Source organism: Porites lutea, chromosome 5 (assembly GCF_958299795.1).
Source record: "Porites lutea chromosome 5, jaPorLute2.1, whole genome shotgun sequence".
NCBI lineage: Eukaryota > Metazoa > Cnidaria > Anthozoa > Scleractinia > Poritidae > Porites > Porites lutea.
Genome location: NC_133205.1, coordinates 6,631,148 through 6,654,872, shown reverse-complemented (window position 1 = coordinate 6,654,872; position 23,725 = coordinate 6,631,148). Strand labels below are relative to the sequence as shown.

Here is a 23,725-nt window from a genome sequence, read left to right as displayed (position 1 = left end):
CTTTTAAAAAAGTGAAATTTGCCTTTTTTCAATCTTCGTTACGATTTATCCAACTCACTTTCTCGAATGTAGGCACTCTCTTACGGATTTAAATTCCTTAGAACCTTATCCAACTTTATGTCCTCCATTAAGCATGAAATTAGGGGTTCAACTTGTAGTCATGTAGTGACGGCAAAGAAATGTATAAAACAAGTGTACAGCATGTGCAAAGTTGTCGTTTTGCCTATTAAAGCTATGCCTCATTTTAAAGTCCTTGTTGCCGTTGTCGGATCTTAAGGTCCCCACTTATGAAGGTTAGCCTGTGTTGCAGCTGGCCAGCCAACACATTGTCTAAACCAGACAGTGTAGAGTGCCTGCAACCCAGGCTAATGAATGTCAATAGCACCTGGCCAATTCGCCTGTGCCACAGAAGAAACTAAACCTCTGATTAAGTCTGTCTGTGAAACAGTGCCAATATTCTTGTTCTGGGTCCCCACCTGTGTACCATGATTTGAGTATGCATCATGAAAACCATTGTTGATATCCCAAAAGGAATCAGGTTGACAGGAAATTTGAAACACACTTCCAGTAATTCGTTGAGTCCCCTGGGGGCCCAGAAAAGGGATCTGAGAGCTACTTCACAGACGTTACTAATTAACAATTTATTCCTCCTCGAGTCAATAGCCCATGAGGGCGAGAGGAATAGTTGTTTTAGTAAAATCCAACTAGTTGGTCAGAATATCGAGACATTAAACAACTTTAGCTAACAAAATGCGATTCAGCCACCATTGTTTGGGTTTTCAAAGTCGGCACTTTTCACTTCTAGTGGGCTATAACATATAGCCTAGTAGTAGCTCAACCAATCAGAATGCAGCACTGATAACAGACCACTAGTTGGGTTTTACTCATCGGGGTTAGATTACATCAGCAACGCAGGCTTCTAGCCAATGAGGGAATGAAAATACTATTTTACACTAACACTATCACAGAGATTTACTTATTTCTGTTCATGATGTTCACTGTAAAAAATTAATGTAGTAAGAGATGACAAAAAATAATGACTACATTGTAACTCTTTTAGCGCTGGCATAAAGAAATAGCCTATTATTGCAAGTCAGGGGCGGATCCAGGATTTTTCTTAGCAGGGGGTGCACCACTAAAAAGGAATGGCATAACTAACTAGTGACGTAAACAAACTTTAATACAGAATACCAGTTGTATTGGAAAGCTGAAGGTCATCTCAGGAGGGGGCGGGGCACGCCTGCAACCTCCCCCTAGATCCACCCTACAAAGCCTTGCAAACTTCTAGACACCATAGTGACAGTGACTCCACTTTACTAATTTTTCAACCAACTAAGTCTCCTACCCAAGATTTTGGAAAAGTGAGTGCACAGAGGATTTCTCCAGGAGTCTCCATCAATTTGGTTCCACAATGTCTTGCCTAACAATATTTTAATGGCACCACTGTATGCCTCCATTTCAAGCTCTACTTAATCATGACTTAAGAAATTACTCAGTGTGCTACTCCCAGGGAGTGAGGGGGTACTACTGAAGTTAAAGTGACGTGTTGATCATCAACAAGATAAGTACTATGAAAAAACAATCAACAAAATTCACCTCCCATTTTGGGGGATGCTATATCATTTAATCACTGAAAATTATTGATGCTTATAAAATTGGCATAGGATTTTTGAGGGGTTAATTCTTAGTCCAGGGATATCTTATTTTTATATTTTGTTACTGCCTCGTCCCCAGTCAATCACAATCACTTTTTGGGGGATATTGGAGTTACTTATTAAAGGACCCAGATGCACTCTGCGCTCATTTCCCATCAAACCCTGGTGCTTCTCGCTTGTCTTCAGCTGTCACACTTCTCGCTTGTTCCGTGCTCCCCACTAAGCCATGGGAAGGCCTATAGAGGAAGCAGGTTTTGTTGGTCGTGAAGCCCTAGGGATTTTTTTTTGGTTTTGACTTTTGTGCCCTTTTAATCATTTCCGTCACTTTAACTCTGGAGTACTACCCGGGGATGCTGCATAACTTTGCAACTACAACTTTTGTACAATTTAAATTAATTTTTAAGAAGGGTCACCAGTGACCATGTTGCATTCAACTTCAGTCAAATCTACAGCACAAGTTAGCGAAGATGGAGAGCATGCATCTCTTTTGCCTTTTCATTGACGTAGTTGATGTCAGGTCTCTTATCTGGATCAGAATTGATGCATATACAGACCAAGTCACGCAACTGTTGGAAGAAAATCAGAGCTTCAAGCTACAATCTTTGACCACAATGTTATTCTTAGAAAAATGGACATTGCCATGTCTAGTTTCACGATAAAGCTCTGGAAAGCACTGGCAACTACAAATATCCCCTCCCCCCCCCCCCCCCCCGCTTTCCCCCTAAAACAATGTTGAAGTCTGGCTGGAATATTTCTGACCTCCACTGGACAACATTGACCAGGGTGGTGCCAGGGGAGGGGCCATAGTGGTATCAAATAATCAGGATGAGCATTCTGGGGGTAAGAAAGTGCAAAATTTTGGAACACTTTTTGTTCAAGATATTGTAGGTTTAGGCTGACACAATGTACCACAAAGATAACTCAAAAAAATAAATGAATGATCATTGCAAGCTCTCCTTTCTCTCCCTGCTTGTGTGCCTCTTGCGCATCTACTTTTCACGACATCCCCCAATGAAGAGCTTGCTTGCAGGCTAACCTCACAAACATTGAGGCAGCTATTGGAGGAAAAAGCTCTTGTGAATGATTTTGGAAGAACAGTTCCCAGTGCCAAGAAATACAGTTGCCAGTAAAATAGGTAATGGCATCATTCTGTTGCTATGACAACTCAGATGTCATTGTAACCGTGATCATAAAAATTTTTCATCTCTCTAATACAGCCGTGGTGGTAATTTTTCCAAGTCTTTGTTGATAGCAAGGTAGTTTATACTCAAACTTGGAAGGTACTGACCCTGAAAAACCCTATCGAGCCACCGTAATTAACTGTGACTGTCTGAGTTTGCCCTTTTCACACAACCAAAAATGCCACAGATTGGTACTTGTTTAAAGGAGGGGAAAATCAGGTCATAGGCTCCAAAGAACTGGAGTTTAAAGAAACAGAACATTTCAATTTTATCCAAAGCAGTGCCCAGAAAAAAGGTCCCGTCAGGCTCACTTGTCCAATGGCAAAGCAGGGCTCAAAAAAAGCACCATGCAGTAGTCTGTGACAAGTAGATTTTTTTGCTGGGCAAGTAATTTTTAAAGCTTACTTGCCCAATGTACCAGGGTCAAGGCAAGTCATCCTCTGACAAAATCATTTATGAAAACTAGCAAGAAGTGGCCTTGGGCAAGGAAAATGTGAAAGCTGATTGCCGGGCAAAGGACAAACGAAATTCAAGTTTTTGTCGAGCCCTAGGAAGGGTACAAATACTAGGCAAGTCATCCTACAACTAATTATTAACTAACACAAGTTAAGTATGTTGCCTAGGGCGAGCGAAATCTAAGAGTTGCTTGCCCAAAGAACACACTTATTTTTATGCCACCTATATCACATAAAGACAGTAGTCTTTTATCACACCCCTTTCACCATGTTGATTCAACATGGCAAAAAAAATAATTACCAGGTATAAAGTAGCTTGCATGACCATTGTTAACAAAACAAATATTATTCACAATAATATATAAAATTATACCTCTTGCGAATAATGCTCAGCTGGTAGAGGTGGATAATCGCAGTTTTCTATCTTCTTACATAGTGAATAGAGATTCATTTTATCTCCATAGAAAGGTGATTGAAGTGCTGCCATCTGTTAAAATTGGTATTCAGACAGTGAGAGTAATAAAATTAAACCCTTGTAAACTACTCTTTCACAGTAATAATGATAATTTATTAATTACAAATTTATAACACACCTTCTCCATGTAAATATGATCAGGGAACCTGAACACTGTATATCACTAACTATTTCATAACGCATTCTTATTTACTTGTGTTGCTGAGTCTTTATGAGTCGTTTTGGAAGCAATTTGAATCAGATCAAAGATGGTTTACCTTGCCGGTTTCAAATGTTTCTTGTCTGGCATGTTGGGCATAGGACACAACAGTTACATCTCAAGTTTTCCATTAGGAAAAAAGAGAGGAGAGAAAATAGGCTCTCTCTATTCTCTTCTCTTGACTGTTAAATTACAGTCAAGCCAGGTCAAGCGTTCCTCCCAAGACGCCATTAATGAATTTATTATTCAAAAGTTGCATCTGTTGGTAGTTGTAGATTTCAGATTCATCTCTGCATTCTTGCATGCGTAATGAACTGTGAATTCACACGCCAGGGAGTTAGGACATTTCTATCAGCTCAGTTTCTCTGAATTTGACGTGAATGTCTTCTAAGAAATTTAATCCATAATGGATTAAATTTCTTTTTCAAAGATTTTTTATCTTACCAGACACAGAGAAGTTCTTGTAAAATATTCACTGCTCATTACGCATGCAGGAATGCCAATTTGAATTTGACACTAGTTACGGAAACGACTAACGGATTCATTTTTCAAATAACCAATTCATTAATTTAGATCCTTGGGAGGTAAGCTTGACCTGCCTTGACTGTAAACCCCAATATTGTCTCCCCCTTGGAGATTTAATAATAACAGAAACTTGAGACATAACTGTCGCACGCCAGACAAGACTGAACGTTTGAAACCTGAGCAAGGTAAATCGTCTTCAAAACCCTTCCAAAACACAAGTTAAAAAAACTGCTTACGATATAATAGCTAATACAGTGTTCAGGTTGCCTGTGGTAATTTCAAAGGTCACAAAAATAAATTTAAAGGAAATGATTAATCAGGGAAAAGATTAATCAGCTTAATCGTTTGTGTGTGACAAACCCAACCATAATATTACTTGCATGATTTGTCATGGTCTATTACAGAGTTCTCGTGTTTTACAAAAAGATCTGTATAAACATACAGTAAGTATCGTTTGCCTTTGTAAGGTTTGCCATCTTCTTTTTTCTGCCATCTAACTGCAAACTCTACTGGAAAAGGTGGACCTTTAATTATTATTAATAATTACCTCATATAAGAGACAGCCTAAAGACCATATATCTGACTTGAAATTGTATCCAGTTTCATGTATTCTCTCTGGTGACATGTAGTAAGGTGTACCAACTAAAGAAGGCAAAGTAAAAAAATCACTTTAATTCTGTTTATATCTAAAATAATTTATATCCTCTTAATATTCTACAATGCACATGTTGTGGTTCAATTTTACCCTTGGTTTAAATTTTATTTCCCTTATTACCATACCCCAAAACAAAGGGGAAATAAAATATAAACCAAGCATAAAAGTGAGACACTATATATTCACTGAACAGTGAAGATATGTTTGTAAAAAAACAATGATTCACCACCTAGGGAAACTCTATGAAAAGAAATAAGCAAGGGATGAAAAATAATGAGAAATAAGCAAGGGGAGCAAGGGGTGGTGCAGTGGTGAGAGCGCTCGCCTCCCACCAATGTGGCCGGCTTCAAATCCCAGTGTCGACTTCATATGTGGTTTAAGTTTGTTGTTGGTTCTCTCCTTTGCTCTGAGAGGTTATTTTCTGGGTACTCCGGTTTTCCCCTCTCCTAAAAAACTAACATTTTCAAATTCCAATTTGACCAGGAATCAGGTAGACGAAGAACCACTTTGTGGATGTGCTACCTCCAAATCATTATTCATTTAATTTATTTATGTTAATACATATGCCCAAAAGGCCAACCTCTCAATCATTAATTTTACAAGCTAAAATCCTTGGTACAAAGGCAGGATTTCCTCTTAAAACCAAATGGGAAAAAAAGTAATGTTCAGAGGGTCACTTGGCCCTGCAAGGGCACATTACAGTCCCATTTACAAACTCATAGGTTATCACTGAACTTAATTAAGGTTGATACACTGTAGATTTACCAATGTGGGTAAGAAAAAATGGATGAAATTAAGGGGAAATTATAGTAGCAGGATGAACACTGGAAAGTTGAAAGGAAAGAACTAAGGGCCTGTTTATACAAGGTTAGCCGGCCCTGTTAGCTGGGCTGGCCAAGGGAGGTAGGGGAGGCAGGGTTAAAACTTCATTATTAAAGAGTTCTAGTAGCAGGGGAAAGGTGTAACATTACGGCAGAATACTTTCAAAAAGGCTCCAAGTCTGAATAAAAAAATAGTCATAGACTACAGAACATTAGCCAAGATTTCTGTATAGTAAACAGAGAATTCTCCGAGCTCTGCTGCCTAGTAAACACCCTGGAAAAACTTAAGCAACTACACTGTAACTTGTACAAAACATTACCAAGAGAATGAGCTGCTGTAGTTTTAGAACTAAAAAATCTGCCAAGTCCCAAGTCCCCAAGTTTGACTACACCCGATGCTGTTATGAACACATTTGCAGGCTTGATGTCTGAAAAATAAATATTATAATTCAGTATTTACCAAATCAGTGAATAGCAATTTTCGCGTGTTTTGATTGACTCCCATAACTCAGAATATCCTTGGCTATTCACTGTTTTGCAACCGAGGCCAAGATGTCGTCTCGTTTTAAGACATTTTCAGAAGATGGAATTTGAGCAAGAAATGAAGAAGTCATACAAAAAAAATACCAGAAAAGCGACAAAATTTGGCCTGTCAGTGTTAACTGGTAGGTAGAAAATTATTTTCATGCTGAATTTGCCACAAAAGTCATAAAAATCACTTGACAAAATCCCCGAAATGTTTGTAAATTGTAAACAAAGTTCCTACCAAGTGACTTTTTTAATTTACAAAAAGTTATTTAATTTCTTCATTTGTATCCAACTGATTTGGTTAATACTAAAACAACTATCCCCCTCAGGGTCAGTGAACAGAGCTAGATATATACCTCAATGCTTCACGTGTCTGCATATATCCACCACTACTCACCTCCCCTTCGGGGGATAGTTGTATAATACTACTAGCTGACATTTAACTTGGCAGTTTACAAAGTAACAAGACCCCCATCATGGGGGTACATTGAGCTGCTGCCCAATCAAACAGAAACATATTCTTCTGGATAGATGAGCTTTAAATGCAATACACATCAGACAAAACGAAACTAAAACATATTTTGCTTTGTGTGTTTATAAGAAACAGAACATTAATGCAGCTATATGACAAAATACAAAAAGTTGATGCTGTCATGTGTTCTAAGCGAAGAACAACAAATTTGGAAATTCCAGTTAGATCAAATTAGACCGCTATACTGTTATGTTACAGTATACCTTGGGTGCAGAGAGATTGGGGAAAGGGGATGCATGGTGGAAATGCCTCAGTTAAAAATAATACCTATCTTTTCTCATTTCAAAAGGGTAACTTGCTTATTTACATTCATAATTGGTGGAATTGATGGTACCATTCTTCCTTTTTATATCTGAAATGACCAGCCTCCCCCATAATTCAAAAGTTAAATCGTTGTCCTCAGAGCAAGGGGACAGGCAATGCCTTCTGGGCCACATGTCGGCCATTTTGTATTTTTTGGTCAGAGACAACATGCCACCAAAAACTTGATTAGCTGTACCTCAGGCAGCCCTATAACTAAGTGTCGTTAGCGTAAAATCCAAATAAACCCTCACCTCTGTGCATAACTCGTCGTGAATGCATGTGTGCTAGAGCAGCAGTAAGTTGTACAAAATATTTCCTGCAAAAAAAACACTTCTTTTTTCACTCATTTTTTTTTTTTTTACCAAGTGAATTTAAGTCCTACTTTATAGATTTTTTTTCACCCCAATGATCAGTTTCTGTTGGCTTCTAATGCAAACTGAAGTTTTAGCTTTAACCTCTCATACATGTAAGCTTACTAAAGTGTTAAGTCCCCTCGAGCTCACCACTTCTCTTTTTCTTTTCATATCTTATATTTTTTGGTATTTCTATTATATTTATGGTGTAGCAAATAAATAAACTTATAAATAAAAGTTATTGAAAAAAGTTATTAAAAGGGTCAAATGATTATAACTTTTTTAATAAACATATCTACAGACCACCATTATGCCTACCAAACAGTTCTCTCTGGAATTAATCTGTTCTGTTTCTTAAAATGCTGTTGGAACAAAAAAATATATTATTAACAAACAACCCTCTGGTAGCAATTAACTTATTAATAGCAGCGGAGAGACAATGCTCAGCTGAGCTATAAGACAAAACAGAAAAATTTCAAAAGGGATTTACATGTAGATTTTCATCTAAGTCTTGCAGCTACAACAGTCAACCTTCACCTTGTAATGCATCGGTCAATTCCAGCTGCGCCCAGCCCCCTGCGGCTGACCTCCGCGCATTAGCATTAATTGTTTGCCTTGGATGGCAAATTCCCGGGGGTGGGGACTCTTGAGCTGTCGAATTCCCCAGGATGGAGATGAAAAAAGAGGGCAAATGCCTGTCCTCCATCAATACTGCAACATTTTTTATTGATCACACAGTCAAGTAGTGCTATTTTAAGCATTTTTTTTTTGGGGGGGGGGGGGGCACAGCTGGAATTGACTGATGCATAAACATCTTACTATTATGGAAACCCCAATAACATGGACAGTGATAAATCCCTACCAATATTAATAGAAACTTAGTCTGTAAAATACAGCCATCTCTCCTTGCTGCTATAGAGACATTTTAAGAGAGGTCTGCAATATTCAGCACTCAACGTTCCATAGTGATGGCATTGCTCTTATAATGTAATAAAAAAATAGCATACCTTTATCATTCTGGATAAATCACCTGCATCAGCCAACTCTAATATAATGTTAAGCTGTTAGAAGAAAAAAAAAAGAAAAGAATTGATTACTATTATAATGTTCACTACAGCAACTCAGGACTGTCATTAAGGGCTGGGGGGCGGGGATTTCCTCCGGCTACTATGAATGTGGCCCCTGGCTACTTTCAAAGGAAAATAGAAGAAAAATAGAACCAAAAGAAATCCCTAGCTGTTTGATTCTCTGCCTACTCGTTGCATTTACCCGGCAACTTGAAATCTTAGTGACATCCCTGCAAGTGTAAAATTAACAACTGGAAATCTAAGTTTTACTTGAATTTCAAAAGTATTGATTTATATCTCTATATACAGTAGCCCACCTCATTATTTTCAATAAAAGATGCCAAATACTTGATCACATTGGGATGATTGAGTTGCTGAAGAAACAAAACAAAAGGAATATTATTTAACAATAATTATTCCTTGAGCCCGAATGGGCTCTGAGTCAATAGCCCATGAGGCCGAAGACCAAGTGGGCTATTGACTCAGAGGCCATGAGGGCAAGAGGAATAATTTTTTTGGTAAATTCTAACTAGTTGGTCAAAAATATCGAGAATAAAATAAATTTTAGCTAGTTAAAAGCTGGAATTTAATCCTTTTTTGCTGCCAAAAAGCCCGCGCTTTTCGCTACAAGGGGGCTATAACATATAGCCTAGTAGTAGCTCAACCAATCAGAACGCAGCATTGATAATAGACCACTAGTTGAATTTTAGCTAAATACTAAATACCATAAATACCATAAAATTCTGAAAATAAGCCCCTTCATGTATAAGCCCCTCCAAATATAATATAAGCCCCCCAAACCGGTAATGCAAAAAACCCTCCGTTAAATCGCCCCTCCAAATATAAGCCCACCGGGAGCTTGTACTTGGAAAATTGCCCTCAAATACAAAGTAAAACAAAGCAAAAAACTGTAAGGCTAACCCTATCAATTTTGAAACCCAAATTTCCCTCCTTAGATAAGCCCGTCCAAATATAAGCCCCTCCGAATATACGCCCCTCCAAAAATTAGCCCCTCAAAAAGGGCCTTTGAAAAATATACGCTCCAGGGCTTATTTTCAGAATTTTACGGTAGCCTTAGCCCAGGCCATCAGTGAAGCTCTCGAATTCAACTTTGGCCATAAGAAAGAAAAAATGGTCCTGAGCCTGCCAAAAAAGGAATTTGAGCCTGCAATTAACTGAAAAACAATAACTGGTCAGCTGAGAACTTAAAAAACATCACTTCAACGAGTTGAATGCCTGAACCTGTGATACAGTAATGTGACACTGGTCAACGGGTACCCTGTTAATTGACCATAACACAGATTTCTAATATCGAGTTAAAACAGGTTGTATATACCCTGGACACCAAGCAAGTAAATGTAACATTTCACATCCTCTAACATGAACAGGTAGGCATACGGATGGACAATTTTGACACTAAACTTGTTGGATGCATATCTTTGATTCAGACTTCAGCTCTCTTGGGAATTTGTCACTGAAATTCAGGCTACTATTACACTACAAGCACAAACAACATTAATGATATAAATTTCTTGGAAACTGTTCATGGCGCACCTTAAGTAAATCAATTTCTTTTAAGCAATCTTGTCTGGCTTTATGATCCATCATTTCAAAAATCTAGGACAGGAAGGATAAATCAACATGAAGAACGTGAAAAATGTAGTATTATCGTAAGATTGACAGGTGGCACTGTTTATGCCTGTTTTAAAATAATTTGCACAACGAGTGACCACATGCAGTATACACAGACACTAAATTCAGTAATCATGCAAGTATTGGTAACTGTCAAATTAGCCACAACAGGACAAAGTACTACACTATTGAATCAATTAACACATCCGATATTTCAGTGACCAATAAAATCATCAGCTTATCATTTCGTAAAATTGCAGAGCAAAAAAATTATTTATAGAAAAAAAACACACTGTAATCTTCTAGCTCATAAAGCATGCAAATGTTGAAGAGATGTTTCCAATTTTTTTAGGCAAACACAAATGACACCTGCCGCTGTAACTATATTTAGGCCCTTGACGTTGCTTTATGAGATCTCACTTCACACCAAGATGTTTAATTGTGTTCGAGAAAATTTTTTTAAAAACCTTTTGCAAAAAAATTTTTCTATTCCTGGGCGCATTTAAAGCTTAAGACATATTTAAAACTTGCAGAACGCCGACCGTTTGAGACCAATTTTTTTATTTCTTTCTACTAGTTTGGAAGATTTAAAATAACTGAATATTTGAGCAAAGTCAACTGGACTGTGAAAATACATTTTCTGAAAATTCTTGCGTAACTAGAGTAACATCAAGGAGGAAAATTCGAACCCGCCATGAGCTGTATTTAGAAGAAAGCATTAAATAGTTATTGATCATCAAGACTAAAATTTACCTGGACTTTTTTCAATGCCACTATTGAATTATCCGCAACACAACGAGCCTTGTAAACCACACTAAACTGTCCGCGACCAATTTTCTTTTCGATTTCGAAGTTTGTCAGGGTTCCATATGGCCCACTGTTTGATTCATCCATTGCAGCCATTTTATTTAGTTTTCGTTTTATACACTCGCTTCCCTGTCAAGAGATTTATAGTCTTTTCACTTCTCCGTTGCCTGTGAGTAAGAAGAAGTCGTCCTTTAATTTCCAAACAATGGCTACCCTCAAAAGTATAGCCCTACGGAGAAAACGGAAGACTTCACTCAGTCATTGTTATAAGCTTACCGACATGTTTGACGCACTGTCAAAACATGGCTGACACCCTTTCTTAGGGTCACTTCGATGAGATATTTTAATGTAAAATCTCGTTAGTAAGACTGATAACTTCTTAATAAAACCATACCCAATCACTTCTGCATAAATTTGCATTTGTGTAGCTTGCATGCACCTCACTCGCAGCAAAAATAAGCTTAACTTCTCGTGAAGACAAACACTTGGAATTATGGAAGGCAGCTAGTCGCGACAACCAAAAGCTATAGCTTGTAAGGAGCTTAACGGCATGGTATATATATAAAGCTAAAGCTTACAACGTCTAGCAGTCGTTCCTCGACATGAGCGTCCAAAGCAATTTTTTACTGCTCAAGACCACTTTACGAAAATTCGATCCACATTAAAAAATGGTATCGAAACATCAAGAGGCATAAGCTTATTTCACAATCAGTATAATAAATTCAGCACACGATAACCTTCGAATCAACGATTCCTGATTAATCGTTAAGAAAACAATGCGAAAGCGACGCATATCTTGGGTGACACAAAGCGATTTGTTTACAAAATTATAAACTAACCCAATCGCAAACTAAAAGCCAATAAACGAAAGTGTTTTAAAGTTTTTTCGGGATGTCCTGACTTACCAAAATTCTGCCACTGCTACGAACTCAGCATTTCTACCTGAAATCTAAAATTTACTGAAGGTAAAGGCAGTGGACGAAGAAGAAAGAACGACGGCACCGGATACTTCTGCAAATGTAACTTTGAAGGAAGGAAGTCCATGATTCAATTCGCGGGGAGTCCGCTAATCAAAGGCATCGCGGATCGCGCATCTGATCGCGCACTGTGCTGCCTACGGCGGCCCAGTTTTCTCCCGGCGGGGAGGGGGCGATATTCCTGGGAATTCGTGGTGGGGACAGTGCCGTCCAGCTCTCCAAATCCTGACCGTATTTCAGACCAATACCTATAAGGCAAATGTAAGGTAATATAAGGCCCCCGGGAATTTCTTAATCAAAAATTATTAACTTTACCCAGAGGGCGTGGTCTGATCCATGAAGCATGTTTGTCCATCTTCGAAGAGTCCGTTTGTTTCTGTTACATGCACCACACGCTTTTTTGGAGGTCTAAAATTTGGATTACGACAAGAACAGGAACTTTGAGAAGTTCATATCATAGCCCCTTGGCAAGAGCGCAAACAAGCGGCAAAGCTTCACCGGGAACTTCAAATACCAGACCTACTAGTACAAGGTTTGGTGACTCAACATCCTAAAGCTTACAGTTGTTTTCAATTTGGCCGAGAGGTTTTGCTTTTGTTTGTTTCTGTATCATTAAATTTGTGCGTGATCGCCAATTCAAAAAGCACGATTGATGTTAGCATTCCGCTGTAGCATTAGCGAGTTTCGATAAACCTTGAAAGTTCACAGCTCTCATTAACATGCATACATTTTTAGATACACAAGCCGTATTTTACGGGAAGTGTTCTGCATACATGCTGTAAATGTCAGGTCTGAAATGTCACATGTTAAGAACGTCTGCGGGGGAGGCCACCACCCCCTAAGCCGTGCAGGGCGCGGGAGAGAGAGACGTCTAAAATGCCGTCCGGTGACGTCACCTAGTAATTTATACATTTTTGCATAAATTTCGATTTCTTACAAATTCACAGCCATGAGTCACGCAATAGTGAACATCAGCATGCATATGGTACCGTCGATATGAAGTTTTCCGTGTTTTGAATTCCGTGAAACTTGACGATGAAGTCTCCAGAATAAATGTACTGGGTTGTTTAACTTTGAAATGAGTTTGAAATGAATTGTTGACAGGCTAAACACGACTCATAATTAAGGGACCGATCGTTTATTACGTCCCAAGGTGGGGGGAGGGGGCGAGGGTTTTCAGAAAAGTGTGGTGTATCAAAACATTACCCCCCGCCCAAGATAATTACAGATGAAAATTGTAGCCCCCTTGGCAATAATAATTTTTCAAATGCAACCCCCCCCCCCCCCCGCCCCCCTCTCCAATCTCTTCTCGACCAAGTCCGTTTTTCTCTTCTTCCATCCTTGGACATTGATTTCATAGCGTGAGATAAAGGAAAATGCAGTAATAAGTTGTTTATTTTCCCATCTCTAGTGTTATCGTTGAGGTACAGTGTTAACGGTAAAAAGGGTAAAACAGTGACGCCATCAAGAAGGTTACAAGCAAAGGGAGAGATGTGTATCCTTTAAACAGGTAAACTCTGTTATAATGCCATCAACATCAAGTACGTTTTTTAGCTCATATGCAGAATTGCAAGAGAACTCAATCTCTAGTCTGTCATGGTCCTTCGTAAAGGAGTTTGCAGTCTCTTCATACCGCTTAAGCTGGTGGTCAACTGTGCATGTTGACAAAGGATAAGTCAACAAAGTTATGGAAACTACATATACTGGGGGATAGAATTGGAGTTGGCTTGGTCAAATGTCTCAACCAAGGTCTGTGGCTTCACTCGAATCCATTTCACTATGCTTAATCAGTTAAAGGAGAAAGGAAATCCTAACACAAAAACACCAATATACTGTGAAATATTTATCCAGATAGAAAAAAATTCTATACATGTTTCGCAGATTTCAGCTGTATGCATAGGCGTACCCTAGTAAAGGCACGTTACACACAGCGTTATTATACCTGGTTTCCATATGATCGTCCCGATCGCCCCACTCAGTCGTTTAAAAAAAAATCGAGACGATCCGGACGACTGGGACGATCGGTAGTTGTAGATTATCGTAACTTGTTCTTGGCGTTCGGATAGTGGAGTGCGGTGCGTAGGAAGAGAGCGAGAACAAAATGGGGAGGAAAAGAGGGAGAGGGGGAAAGGAGGTTTTTCGCTTTCACCCCTACCCAGTGTGCTGTCTCCACGATCTGAACGCCTGGAACAAACTAAGATTATCGTCTATATTTCATCATCTCTACCCCCTGTGTTGATGGGTTTTATAGTGGGTAAGGTACAGTTTTATTGTACCCTCTGCCTTCCTTCAGAAAAAAAACGCCATGGCAGCCTAGTTAATTTCGCCCTTCGGCGAGTCTAGTTATTCATAAACCAGGTTTATACGGGAAACTTATAGGAAGCAAAACTCCGCAAGTCGCGAAGTTCCGAGAGAAATAAACACTGTTAAAAATTGAACCCAACGTCTACCATTAGGTCGTTTTGAATTCATTTTTTTTTCTCAAATCGCTCACTAAAAAGGCTTGATTCCATCAACCAGGGGGTCAACAGTAATAACTTAACAAATTTCATAAAATATTACTAGATCAAGTGTAACGCTACAATTTAATAATAAAAAAAGAAATAAATCCTGTTTATAGGAAAAGAGCAAATTTTGAAACACATGGCTGTGAAAACTCGGTTGCCATGGTAACGTCAATGCTGACATACACGTCATGGTGACTTCGAAATGTTTCCAGATGAATTTGTAGGAAAAGCCGCTAAGTTTGGTGGTCATAGCTTAAATAGATTCGACGTTATTCATTTTTTTTCGCGACGGGAGCTCCAAACGCTACCCCTTGGTCTGAATACGGTTAAAGTGACACCTAATCGCGGCAGGATTAGCTCAGTCGGTACAGCGCTTGACTGCGGGACTGGACCAATACTCAGGGTCTTAAAATAGCTGAAGAACGAAGGTGCTTCTTTTGCCCTGCAAAAGGCTGGAACTTTGCGTGGCTCGGATGGATACTTAAAATGGCGGTCCCGTCTCCACAGAAAGACGTGAAAATACTTCCGAGTTTCAAAAACCCTCGCTTTCAAAATGAGGCCAAGTGCACAACCTTTCTTGTGAAAATTAGTTAATTTGCATGAGAATGAAAAATCATTTCCATATAAAGGCTGAGCACTTAACCTCGTTTTGATACAGAGGCCCAGGGGAACTCGGAAGAGGAAAGGCTGATTTTACAGTCGGGAATATATATATCTTTAATTTTGTTTTATACTTTCACTTATTGCTCAGATCCTTTATAAGGATCCGTCCTTCTTTTTTGTAAGCTAGTCCTTGCTACAAAAATTGAACTCGGAAATGGCCTATTAATACGTGTGTGCTAAATACATTGACACTCAACTAAAGTGCATTTTAAAATAAGATAAACCATCCCGTGGTAATCTTCTCACACAGTGACAATTGTCTCTTGTTTTTCTATTTCAGTTGCTTGCCCTTCCCAATGACTTCCACATCCCCTCCTCCCAAAGCCTAATCTCACTTTTCAGCGTAAGACAGACTGAGATCTGGGTACGAGATTACCCAAAGCCCTTTTAAACACAATGCCTTTCCCTCCAAAATATCTTCTACGATTAGCTCGCTTACACTTTCCACTGGCTTTAGTGCGGTGAGGGTGATAACATTTTTAAAATCCCCCAGAGTTTTGGGTTATGAAATTTTTCTTTGAAAAGCTTTTGCCCGCAGGTGACCTGTGACGACAAATTCCCCACCATGCGAACTCATAAGTCAGATCTGTACCCTTGGTTTCCTATTTTGCACTATATTTGCCCCGAGAAAATTTGATGTAAATCTAATTTTTCGTTAAATGTATAGTAAGAAAAGAAAGAGGATTTGCTCGCGATTCTGTGAAACATTACCGTTTTTGGTATGCGGTCAACACAAAGTGATTAACGTATGTGTTGTAGCTAAAAGCGTCCGTATTTTAGAGGTTAGGTCTCAATAGTATTACTTTGCTAAAAACCTAATCTCTTTTGTAGGCCGTTAAAGAGGAGTACATCTTAATTTTAAATCTGTACGTACTGGATAATAATGAACCAAAAGAAAGCATCTTTCCTTTGAAAGGAAAAACACCTTAATTTAAAACTTAAAGAAAACAAACGCATTCCACCTTTTAATTTTTATCATTTTAATTTTAAACTAAAAGCAGGCCGCAAAAATACACTCCACCTTTTTCTCAAACAAAATTGTTTGTTAGTTCTTTTTTAGCTTAACCTTATCTAACACACGCGGTTCAAGACCATTTTCCTCGTCACAAAGTCGCCTTTGATCGATCACTTCTTTCCCCAACCGCGGAACCTTGGACGTGGAATTCTGGGGAACCTCGGACGTGGGATTCTGGGAAACCTTGGACGTGGAAATCTCGGGAACCTTGGACGTGGAATTCTGGGGAACCTCGGACGTGGGATTCTGGGAAACCTTGGACGTGGGATTCTGGGGAACCTTGGACGTGGAAATCTCGGGAACCTTGGACGTGGAAATCTCGGGATTCTTGGGCGCCACGCCTTTGCGTCCTGCTGACGATCTATATCCCTGAGGAAGATTAAGCAGAAGGCAAAAGAATAAGTAAAACGCGAAGAAATTATTCAGCTCCTAGAACAGTTTAATCAGTTATTTACAATGTATTGTTTTCTTTCTTTTCTCTCTTCTTTTGTATCAGTTTCGAGCAGATGAAACAACTGCTGCTTTCGAAAATGTCCGTCAGTTGCATGTTTGAGGTAGAAAAATGCCAGTTGGCAGTATGCGTTTAGCCATTTGTCAATTTTAGTAAAACTAAGAAAACCATGAACACCAGCAATGTTTCTGATGATTATTTGTGTTTCATCAACAAGGAAAGGAACAAGGGAAGACATGATCAAAGACATGATCAGAGTAAACTGCAAGCAGCAATGTTCATTAGTTTGGAGTTTTGTGGCTTGTTCGCGCGTCCCACACGTGTCTGGCGTGTCCTGATATCTCCTGTGACTGGTCATCAGGCAAGAAACATTTTTGAAATTATTATGTCTCATAAAGGGTTTCGTTAATTGTTTGTCTCACGATTGTCACTTAGATATTGATCGCGACGTTTCGACCGCGTAGTGACATGAAGGTCTCGGCATCAGAGGAGATCATGCAATAGTGTCGAATGACTGAGCAGAACTCGAAACTATTTGTACCACCATGGTTGTTAGTGATTGGTGTATCATGAGCCTCGCTCATAGTTGGTTATAACGTTTCAGTTGTTCGCGGTTTTCTTAGTTTGACAGTAGTTGACTGTTGATAAAAACTTACTATACAGCTTAAATCATTTCTTGTTGTCTTAAATTTAGCTAAATAGTCTTAAGACTCTTCCTCAGTAGAAAATAAATAAGCTACAGGGAGGAGAATTTCGAGTGTTTCGCCGTAGTCATCAATTTCAGAGCCCCTCTAAGATACGCGAGCAGAAAAGTAGTAGCTTAAACGAGCAAAAAACTGACCAAAACTGAATGCAGGGCTGGCACTACGGCAAAGAGCTGATTTATTATAGGCTAATATTTTGGGTAACAAAATTGGCCTTCCTCAGGGCCAGAACTATACCGAGAGAAAATATCTTTTTTTTTAACCTGCAAGGTGCTGGTTAATTAAAATTGACATGCGCCATTTATAGTTCTTTGTAAAACTTGTTACAGCAGATTATTCACGATAGCTACCGTCTTTGGATGCCCTTTAGAACTGATACACGGGATAAAAGCTTTGTCAAGAGGTATTCCGAGGGGAAACGTACAAGTGAAAAACTGAAAAAAATTGGCAATACGAGTAATTAAGGCCGAGTTTGTTTATTCTCTCAAAACAACTCTTCGTCTTGCAAAATGTACAGTTCGAGTTTCGACAAGATTAACGTCAGTAATGCTTACCGTGAAGACATCTAAAGTCGCTACTGCATCCAGAAAAGAATTGCAATCATCACTTCCACTCAACATCGTTCCAGGGTTTTTCCGTCAGAAAAAAGGGAAAAGGCCTGGATATGAGGTTGACTTCCACTTGTAATTTGCCGTTATCGTAATCAAGGTAAAAGTAAGTTCTTCAATTTGTATTGTCTAGAATACTAGTCTCCCTCGCAGCCGTTTTTTGAGATATCATGCACTAAGACCTGACCGCGATTTCTTTTATTATTGGCAGATTTTATCTTTTGTTGTCCCCTGAGGAACCACATGACATTGCCTTTTTCCTACCACGCGTTAAGCACGTGCAAAGATGGCAGTTATCGCGAATAAGGTCTATTCGAAATACGTAAAGATAGGAATTCATTTTGGCCAGGTTACTTAAAACGGAATTGCGCATGTCATTTAATTCCCCTAGTCTTCTTGCTGAAATTTACTGGGTCGTGAAAGCCTCCTCCATACTCAACGGAGTTCCGTTAGGACAATTTAAATCAGTTATAACAAATTTTATTTCGTGAAATAACAAAAACATAAGTAGAACCATTTGGAACTTCTAAAGAAATTTCATTTACATGCCGCATCGGGAGTTTTATCCACAAAGATTCAAAGATAAAACTTCGGCCTATCAACGTGCTGAGAACGAAAAAGGCTAAAAATTTACCTTTCAGGATCTTCCTCGTCATCATAGTCTTCATCGTTAACGGAGTCTTCGCTTTCTAAATCGTCTTCGTCTTCTTCGCCTTCTTCTTCTTCATCATCTGCATCTTCGTCTTCGTCATCATCGCCAAGGGCGTTGTCTTCACGCAGATCATCTTCAAATTTCTCATCACTTACATCGACAGCCTCGTCCTTGGCCTGCGCCTCATCAGTTGTTGCAGCCTGAGTAACAGTCCCAACTAAGAAGGCCAACAGGGCAATCAGAACAAGAGTTTTCATGGCCGTTTCTCTGTGCTCAGAACTGATCTAAGCGGTGAGAATAGCTGTGCAACTCTGAAAACTTTTTTCTAATCCGGCCCTTTATAAAAAGGAGAGCTCTTGAGTAAATTCTTTGAAACACCTCCTGTGTATTCATTTAGTACTCAAAGTGAAGTGGGCATCAAGCAAGTACGTTAATAAGTGGAATGCAATATACTAACGGAGTATTGCTGGCTTGAACACGCCTGCCCCAGCACTCGGTAGTTGATGGTCACGAAACCGACAAAAGGCTTTCATTGCATCAGAATGGTTTCAAAAAACAGTTGGTCGAAACTTATCCTAGTTATGTCAATGGGTTAATGGGTATCGAATAAAGCTTTTACTAGCATTATAACTCTTACAAACTTTCTTTAACTTCCGTGAGTAAAAAAGAATGTTGAGCTAAAAATAAAATGTTTAAAGTTCCGTTTACATAATCAAAGTAATTGCTTCTGTTAATAGATCCATGGGCCTTAGGGTTCTATACCGTATGACTTCGTTCGCCTGGGTAACAGTATTTATTTATCTATAAGTTATTTGTTTTAGTGCAATTGACCCACACGTAGGCACAAAAACCGTTTATAACCTTTCATCGTATGCATGCATGCTAAGTCACTGCAAAGATTTCAATAGTGATAAGAAAGTGTGAAAACACATGAATTAATTATGGACAACTTCTTAGCTAAGAGATCAGTATTACTATATATCGGTTTTTTCAGTCCGGAAATAAATTGCTGCAAATTGTGAGGCCATGATAGATTCTTCAAATTTCCTGTCACTACACCTTTTGAAAGTTATATTAGCATTTTGTAAGCTGTTACGTTGTTGTTGTACTAGTCGTTGGTCAAGCCAATATCTCAGTAACCTGAGATCAGGCCCAATTTGAGCGGTTCTCATACATTCTCTCTAACGGCTACCGCTGAAATTGGGCCTCTCTTTTCGTTTCGCCATGCCCGCCGGAATGTCATTTACAAAGCAAAACGGAAATAGAGCCTGATCTCAGGTTAATATCTCAGGAGCTTAACGTCCATATACGAACATACGCGCGTGTGTACATGTACAGCTAAAACATAGAACAAAAAATTTATATTTCCCGAAAAAGCATTTTTTATCATTAAATCGGGATGACGGGTACATTTTTTGCACTATTCGTGTGTTTTGTTAGTATTTTGTTTATCCTTTTATTATCCATAATTCTGACGGCGTCACTGGCCTCTTTATTCCCATAAACACTGAATCTTACCAACAACAACACCAGAGATGGGTAAAATAAACAACTAGCTACTGCATTTTCCTGCGTATTAATTTACTGAAAATGTTCTGTAAAAAAACCTGGAAATGGTATTTCATAGACTAAAAATTTAAAAATTTTCTGGGAGAAGTATGTCCCCAAACCCTCCTAGGTTGTGCCGCCTTCGTCGCTACAACTTTTCTTTCCGCGTGCGTTCACCTTCAGGCTACCTACACTAGTATTAAACGTGTATAAGGATAGTCAGATGGTGATGTATAACTTGTGGCACACCTGAATTTAGTTAGTCAACCGGTGCTACCAAGGCGGCTGACTGAGACAAACTAGAGTATAACTAGAGCAAACGCCTTTTACCTTAAACTAACTTGACTTTTCGCGAATTGCGGAATTGATCACATTTTAAAGGAAAGGCGTAAATGGCACGAACAAAGCACTAAACTAAATGTTTATTACAAGATATATTGTAATGAGAGCTTTTAAGTGGAACCTATTATGATAGAAATTATGATAACTCGAGAGAACAGACTGGAACCAATCTTAATTCTCCAGTCAGTAAATGACGTGACTAATTATAAAAGAAATCAAAATGAGAAACACTTTTTTTCAGTTTTTATAAAGTATACGCAATTAATCCAACCCAGATTGAATCAAGGGATCAAAAAATCCACGGAATCAAGTTTTGCAAAAATTTTGGGATCAGGGATCAAAATTAAAGTCCTCAATGTGGGATCAGTTGGCAAAAAATATACCTTGTTACGACCCTAAATTACCGAAATACCGTGTCAAAAATCGACGAAATACCGATACCGCATTTATGATCGGTCGCGTTTACTTAAAGCTGTATCCATCTGCCGTGTTTGTTTATCTCAAGCATGTATGCACCAGAAATCAACCTCAGACATTGCAAGAAAACGTGAGAAGACCTTGATCGGTACAGCCATCGAAAAGCTCATTCATTGGATGCCCTTCGTAATAGATTGAGTCTAAAATCTTAAAAATATTAAGTTTTATTAACCTCAGTGGTTGGTGCTGCATATTGTACTGACCTTTATTAGACAGGAGATCGCAAATAAATGGTACCACAATACCGTGAATGATTTTTTTTTACCGAATACTGTCAACCAAAAGGATGAAAACAGTATACCGCAGGGCTAGATGATAGCGCAATATTAACTCCAGCAACGAAAGCAGAAGGGGCTAAATTGCACGTTTGTTATTGTAGCCCGCCATCTTTGATTCCTTCTTTACTTTCATTGTTAATCACGCGAACTAGAATTTCTGCATGTAAACCCGACGAAACGGTTGTTCCGCCTTCTAGGGTCTTCCTTGTTGCTAGGATCTTCTTGCCTCCATGTAAACAGCCGCTACAACATAGTACGGTTGACGTTCGTCCTCAAAAAAAAGTCTTGCGTAAGCTCCCTAAAATGATTACTGCAAAAAGCAACAATAAAACTTGATATGATAATCAGAACGAGGAGCAATATTCTTATTAGTTTATCCAACGAGAAAAAACATTATGAAAGTTATTGGGACTATTTGCAATTGCACTGAGTAATGAACATGATTGTGGATCTTGTGATGGTCGAGAAGATTAACGGACACGAATGTCACTGCTACTCCAACAGCTCCAATGCACGAGGCGGGGTGGCCCGGTGCTACCTACTTAACCAAAATCGCGGCCACCAAATTAAACGCAACAAAACTGAATCAATTTTAAATTGTGATTGCATGACTAGCCAGCCGGGTTGTAAAATTCTAACAATTTTTATCATCGCATAATATTGTATTGAAAATTGATAAATTTAAACTGCTAACTTTATTTATTTAATTTTTCAACCTTACTTTGTTAACCGATCACTGTAATGTTCAACCTTATCGCTGACCAAGAAATTCAAAAAGGACTGGTCGCCTGAATATTTACTAAAATATTGAGATCGCTATTTCATTTCCGTTTTTTAGATGGAATACGATCATCAGTATGTGTTGTTTTATTACAATTAAGATATTGTAGCTGTTTATGACTTTTTTTCTGAAAAAACAAATTGTGCGTGCGAATAGTTTTTAATCGAAATGAATTGTAAATAGGTTTTAGTATTTAATTTTGTTGTCCATAAAAAAATATTTCTTTTCAATTTTCAGAATATTATTATCATTATTTTTATTATTATTATTATTATTATTATTATTATTAAATGACTTAATACTTCGACAAACCGAGCGAGTTTGGCTCATGCGATCAACACCGAGATCTAGAAGGGAAATTTTTTACATAACTTCAGGAAAGAATATAACGTGGAAATCGCTGATGTTTTTTCGCGTGGTTTTGTTTTGAATCTCCGTGTGAGTTGACTAATGTTATTTATTTTTCCTGTTGATTATCGGTGTCATAGAACACGCCTGAAAGTTCAGCAGGATTCACAGAGGGAAAATACGAAAGTTAAAAAGGGAATAGCTTTTGAAAAAGTTTAGTTTAGTACCTGCGAGCAAGCTATCTGGGTAAAAGCTTAGACATGTTAACTTTAAAATTCTACTTTAATTTTTCCGTATGATGTCAATTTACTTTCAGCTGTTTTATTTAACAAAACATTGCGACACAGGATATAATCTTTTTGTGAGCACCTTATGTTTTATCAGAGTTAATTGAGTGGAATGGTTATGAAACCCGTCAGACTCCTTTGTTATATGTTTTTGTGGACCTGAAAGTGCACAACGTTCAAAAGAATTCCTATCATTTTGATTGTATTGACCAATAAAAACGTTGCATTAATTTATTCCGTAACAATTTGCCAACAGAAAACAAAGGATTGTGCACTTTCAGGGTGCTTCCAACATAAACTACAGCACTGTTGTTTTTATCATTGATGTTTGCCGCTTTTCATAACCAGTCTCCTCTAATAACTATGGTTTTATTAACAACAAATGTTTTGTAACATAATTTTGTAATTGTAATTTTGTATGAATTAGCACTATTGTTGATTCCAATCATTATACGGCTGCCATTGTCAACATCCTTAAACTGATTGCGTCGCGTGTTTTTTTAAAAAGTCATTTAAATCGGTAATTCGCACTGTGTGTCACCGTTTAATAACTCAATTTCAGGAATATACCGCTTAAATTGGAAAATTGATTGGGCAGGATCGTACTACTGGTAATAAATTTTATTAAAACGAGTCGTCATTTTTTCTCTACCGTTCTGTATCTTGCTCCGTCGCGGAAGGAAAAACAAGATAACGTGAAATATTTGATCCACAGACATCTGCCAAGCCCTACTCTTTGTATTTACGTATCACGAATTACTGAGATTAGCCGCACAAATAAAAACAAAATTGGAAACGGAAGTAATATTGATTTGCCAGAGGAGGCAAAAGTATTGCCGCGAAAGTTAAGGAAAAGAAACGTGAAGGATTTGATCCACAGACATCAAGCCTTAATCTTT

At 38.4% G+C, this 23,725-nt stretch overlaps 2 protein-coding genes across 3 annotated transcripts; both read right to left on the bottom strand.

Moving 5' to 3' along the window:
* Nucleotides 1-1,543: 1,543 nt before the first annotated feature.
* LOC140937398 (serine/threonine-protein kinase Nek7-like) lies at nucleotides 1,544-12,243 on the bottom strand. Its single transcript, XM_073386954.1, has 11 exons — nucleotides 12,094-12,243; nucleotides 11,135-11,417; nucleotides 10,304-10,366; nucleotides 9,067-9,123; nucleotides 8,690-8,743; nucleotides 8,001-8,044; nucleotides 7,581-7,645; nucleotides 6,287-6,394; nucleotides 5,038-5,132; nucleotides 3,665-3,778; nucleotides 1,544-2,221 (listed from the first exon to the last, which is right to left on the bottom strand). Exons 2-11 carry the CDS (start codon nucleotides 11,282-11,284, stop codon nucleotides 2,114-2,116), a joined length of 858 nt encoding a protein of 285 aa, XP_073243055.1. The 5' UTR covers nucleotides 11,285-11,417; nucleotides 12,094-12,243; the 3' UTR covers nucleotides 1,544-2,113.
* Nucleotides 12,244-16,357: 4,114 nt separating this feature from the next.
* LOC140938699 (uncharacterized) lies at nucleotides 16,358-19,099 on the bottom strand. Of its 2 annotated transcripts, XM_073388201.1 has the most exons (3): nucleotides 18,748-19,096; nucleotides 16,558-16,719; nucleotides 16,358-16,509 (listed from the first exon to the last, which is right to left on the bottom strand). In XM_073388201.1, the coding sequence occupies exons 1-3, from the start codon at nucleotides 19,020-19,022 to the stop codon at nucleotides 16,461-16,463; spliced, it is 486 nt and encodes a 161-aa protein (XP_073244302.1). In that variant the 5' UTR covers nucleotides 19,023-19,096; the 3' UTR covers nucleotides 16,358-16,460. The 2 variants fall into 2 exon arrangements, with proteins under 2 accessions (XP_073244302.1, XP_073244301.1); XM_073388200.1 differs by having other exon boundaries at nucleotides 16,358-16,719; nucleotides 18,748-19,099.
* Between the last annotated feature and the right edge of the window lie 4,626 nt (nucleotides 19,100-23,725).

Coding starts and splice junctions, on each gene's coding strand:
- LOC140937398 (XM_073386954.1), bottom strand. CDS start 11,284: ATGGCTGCAATGGATGAATCAAACAGTGGGCCATATGGAACCCTGACA. Junction 7,646..8,000: donor ATTCCAGAGAGAACTGTTTG/GTAGGCATAATG, acceptor TTTTTTTTGCAG/GAAATATTTTGTACAACTTA. Junction 5,133..6,286: donor TACAGCAGCTCATTCTCTTG/GTAATGTTTTGT, acceptor TGCCTTCTTTAG/TTGGTACACCTTACTACATG.
- LOC140938699 (XM_073388200.1), bottom strand. CDS start 19,022: ATGAAAACTCTTGTTCTGATTGCCCTGTTGGCCTTCTTAGTTGGGACT. Junction 16,720..18,747: donor GACGAGGAAGATCCTGAAAG/GTAAATTTTTAG, acceptor AATCTTCCTCAG/GGATATAGATCGTCAGCAGG.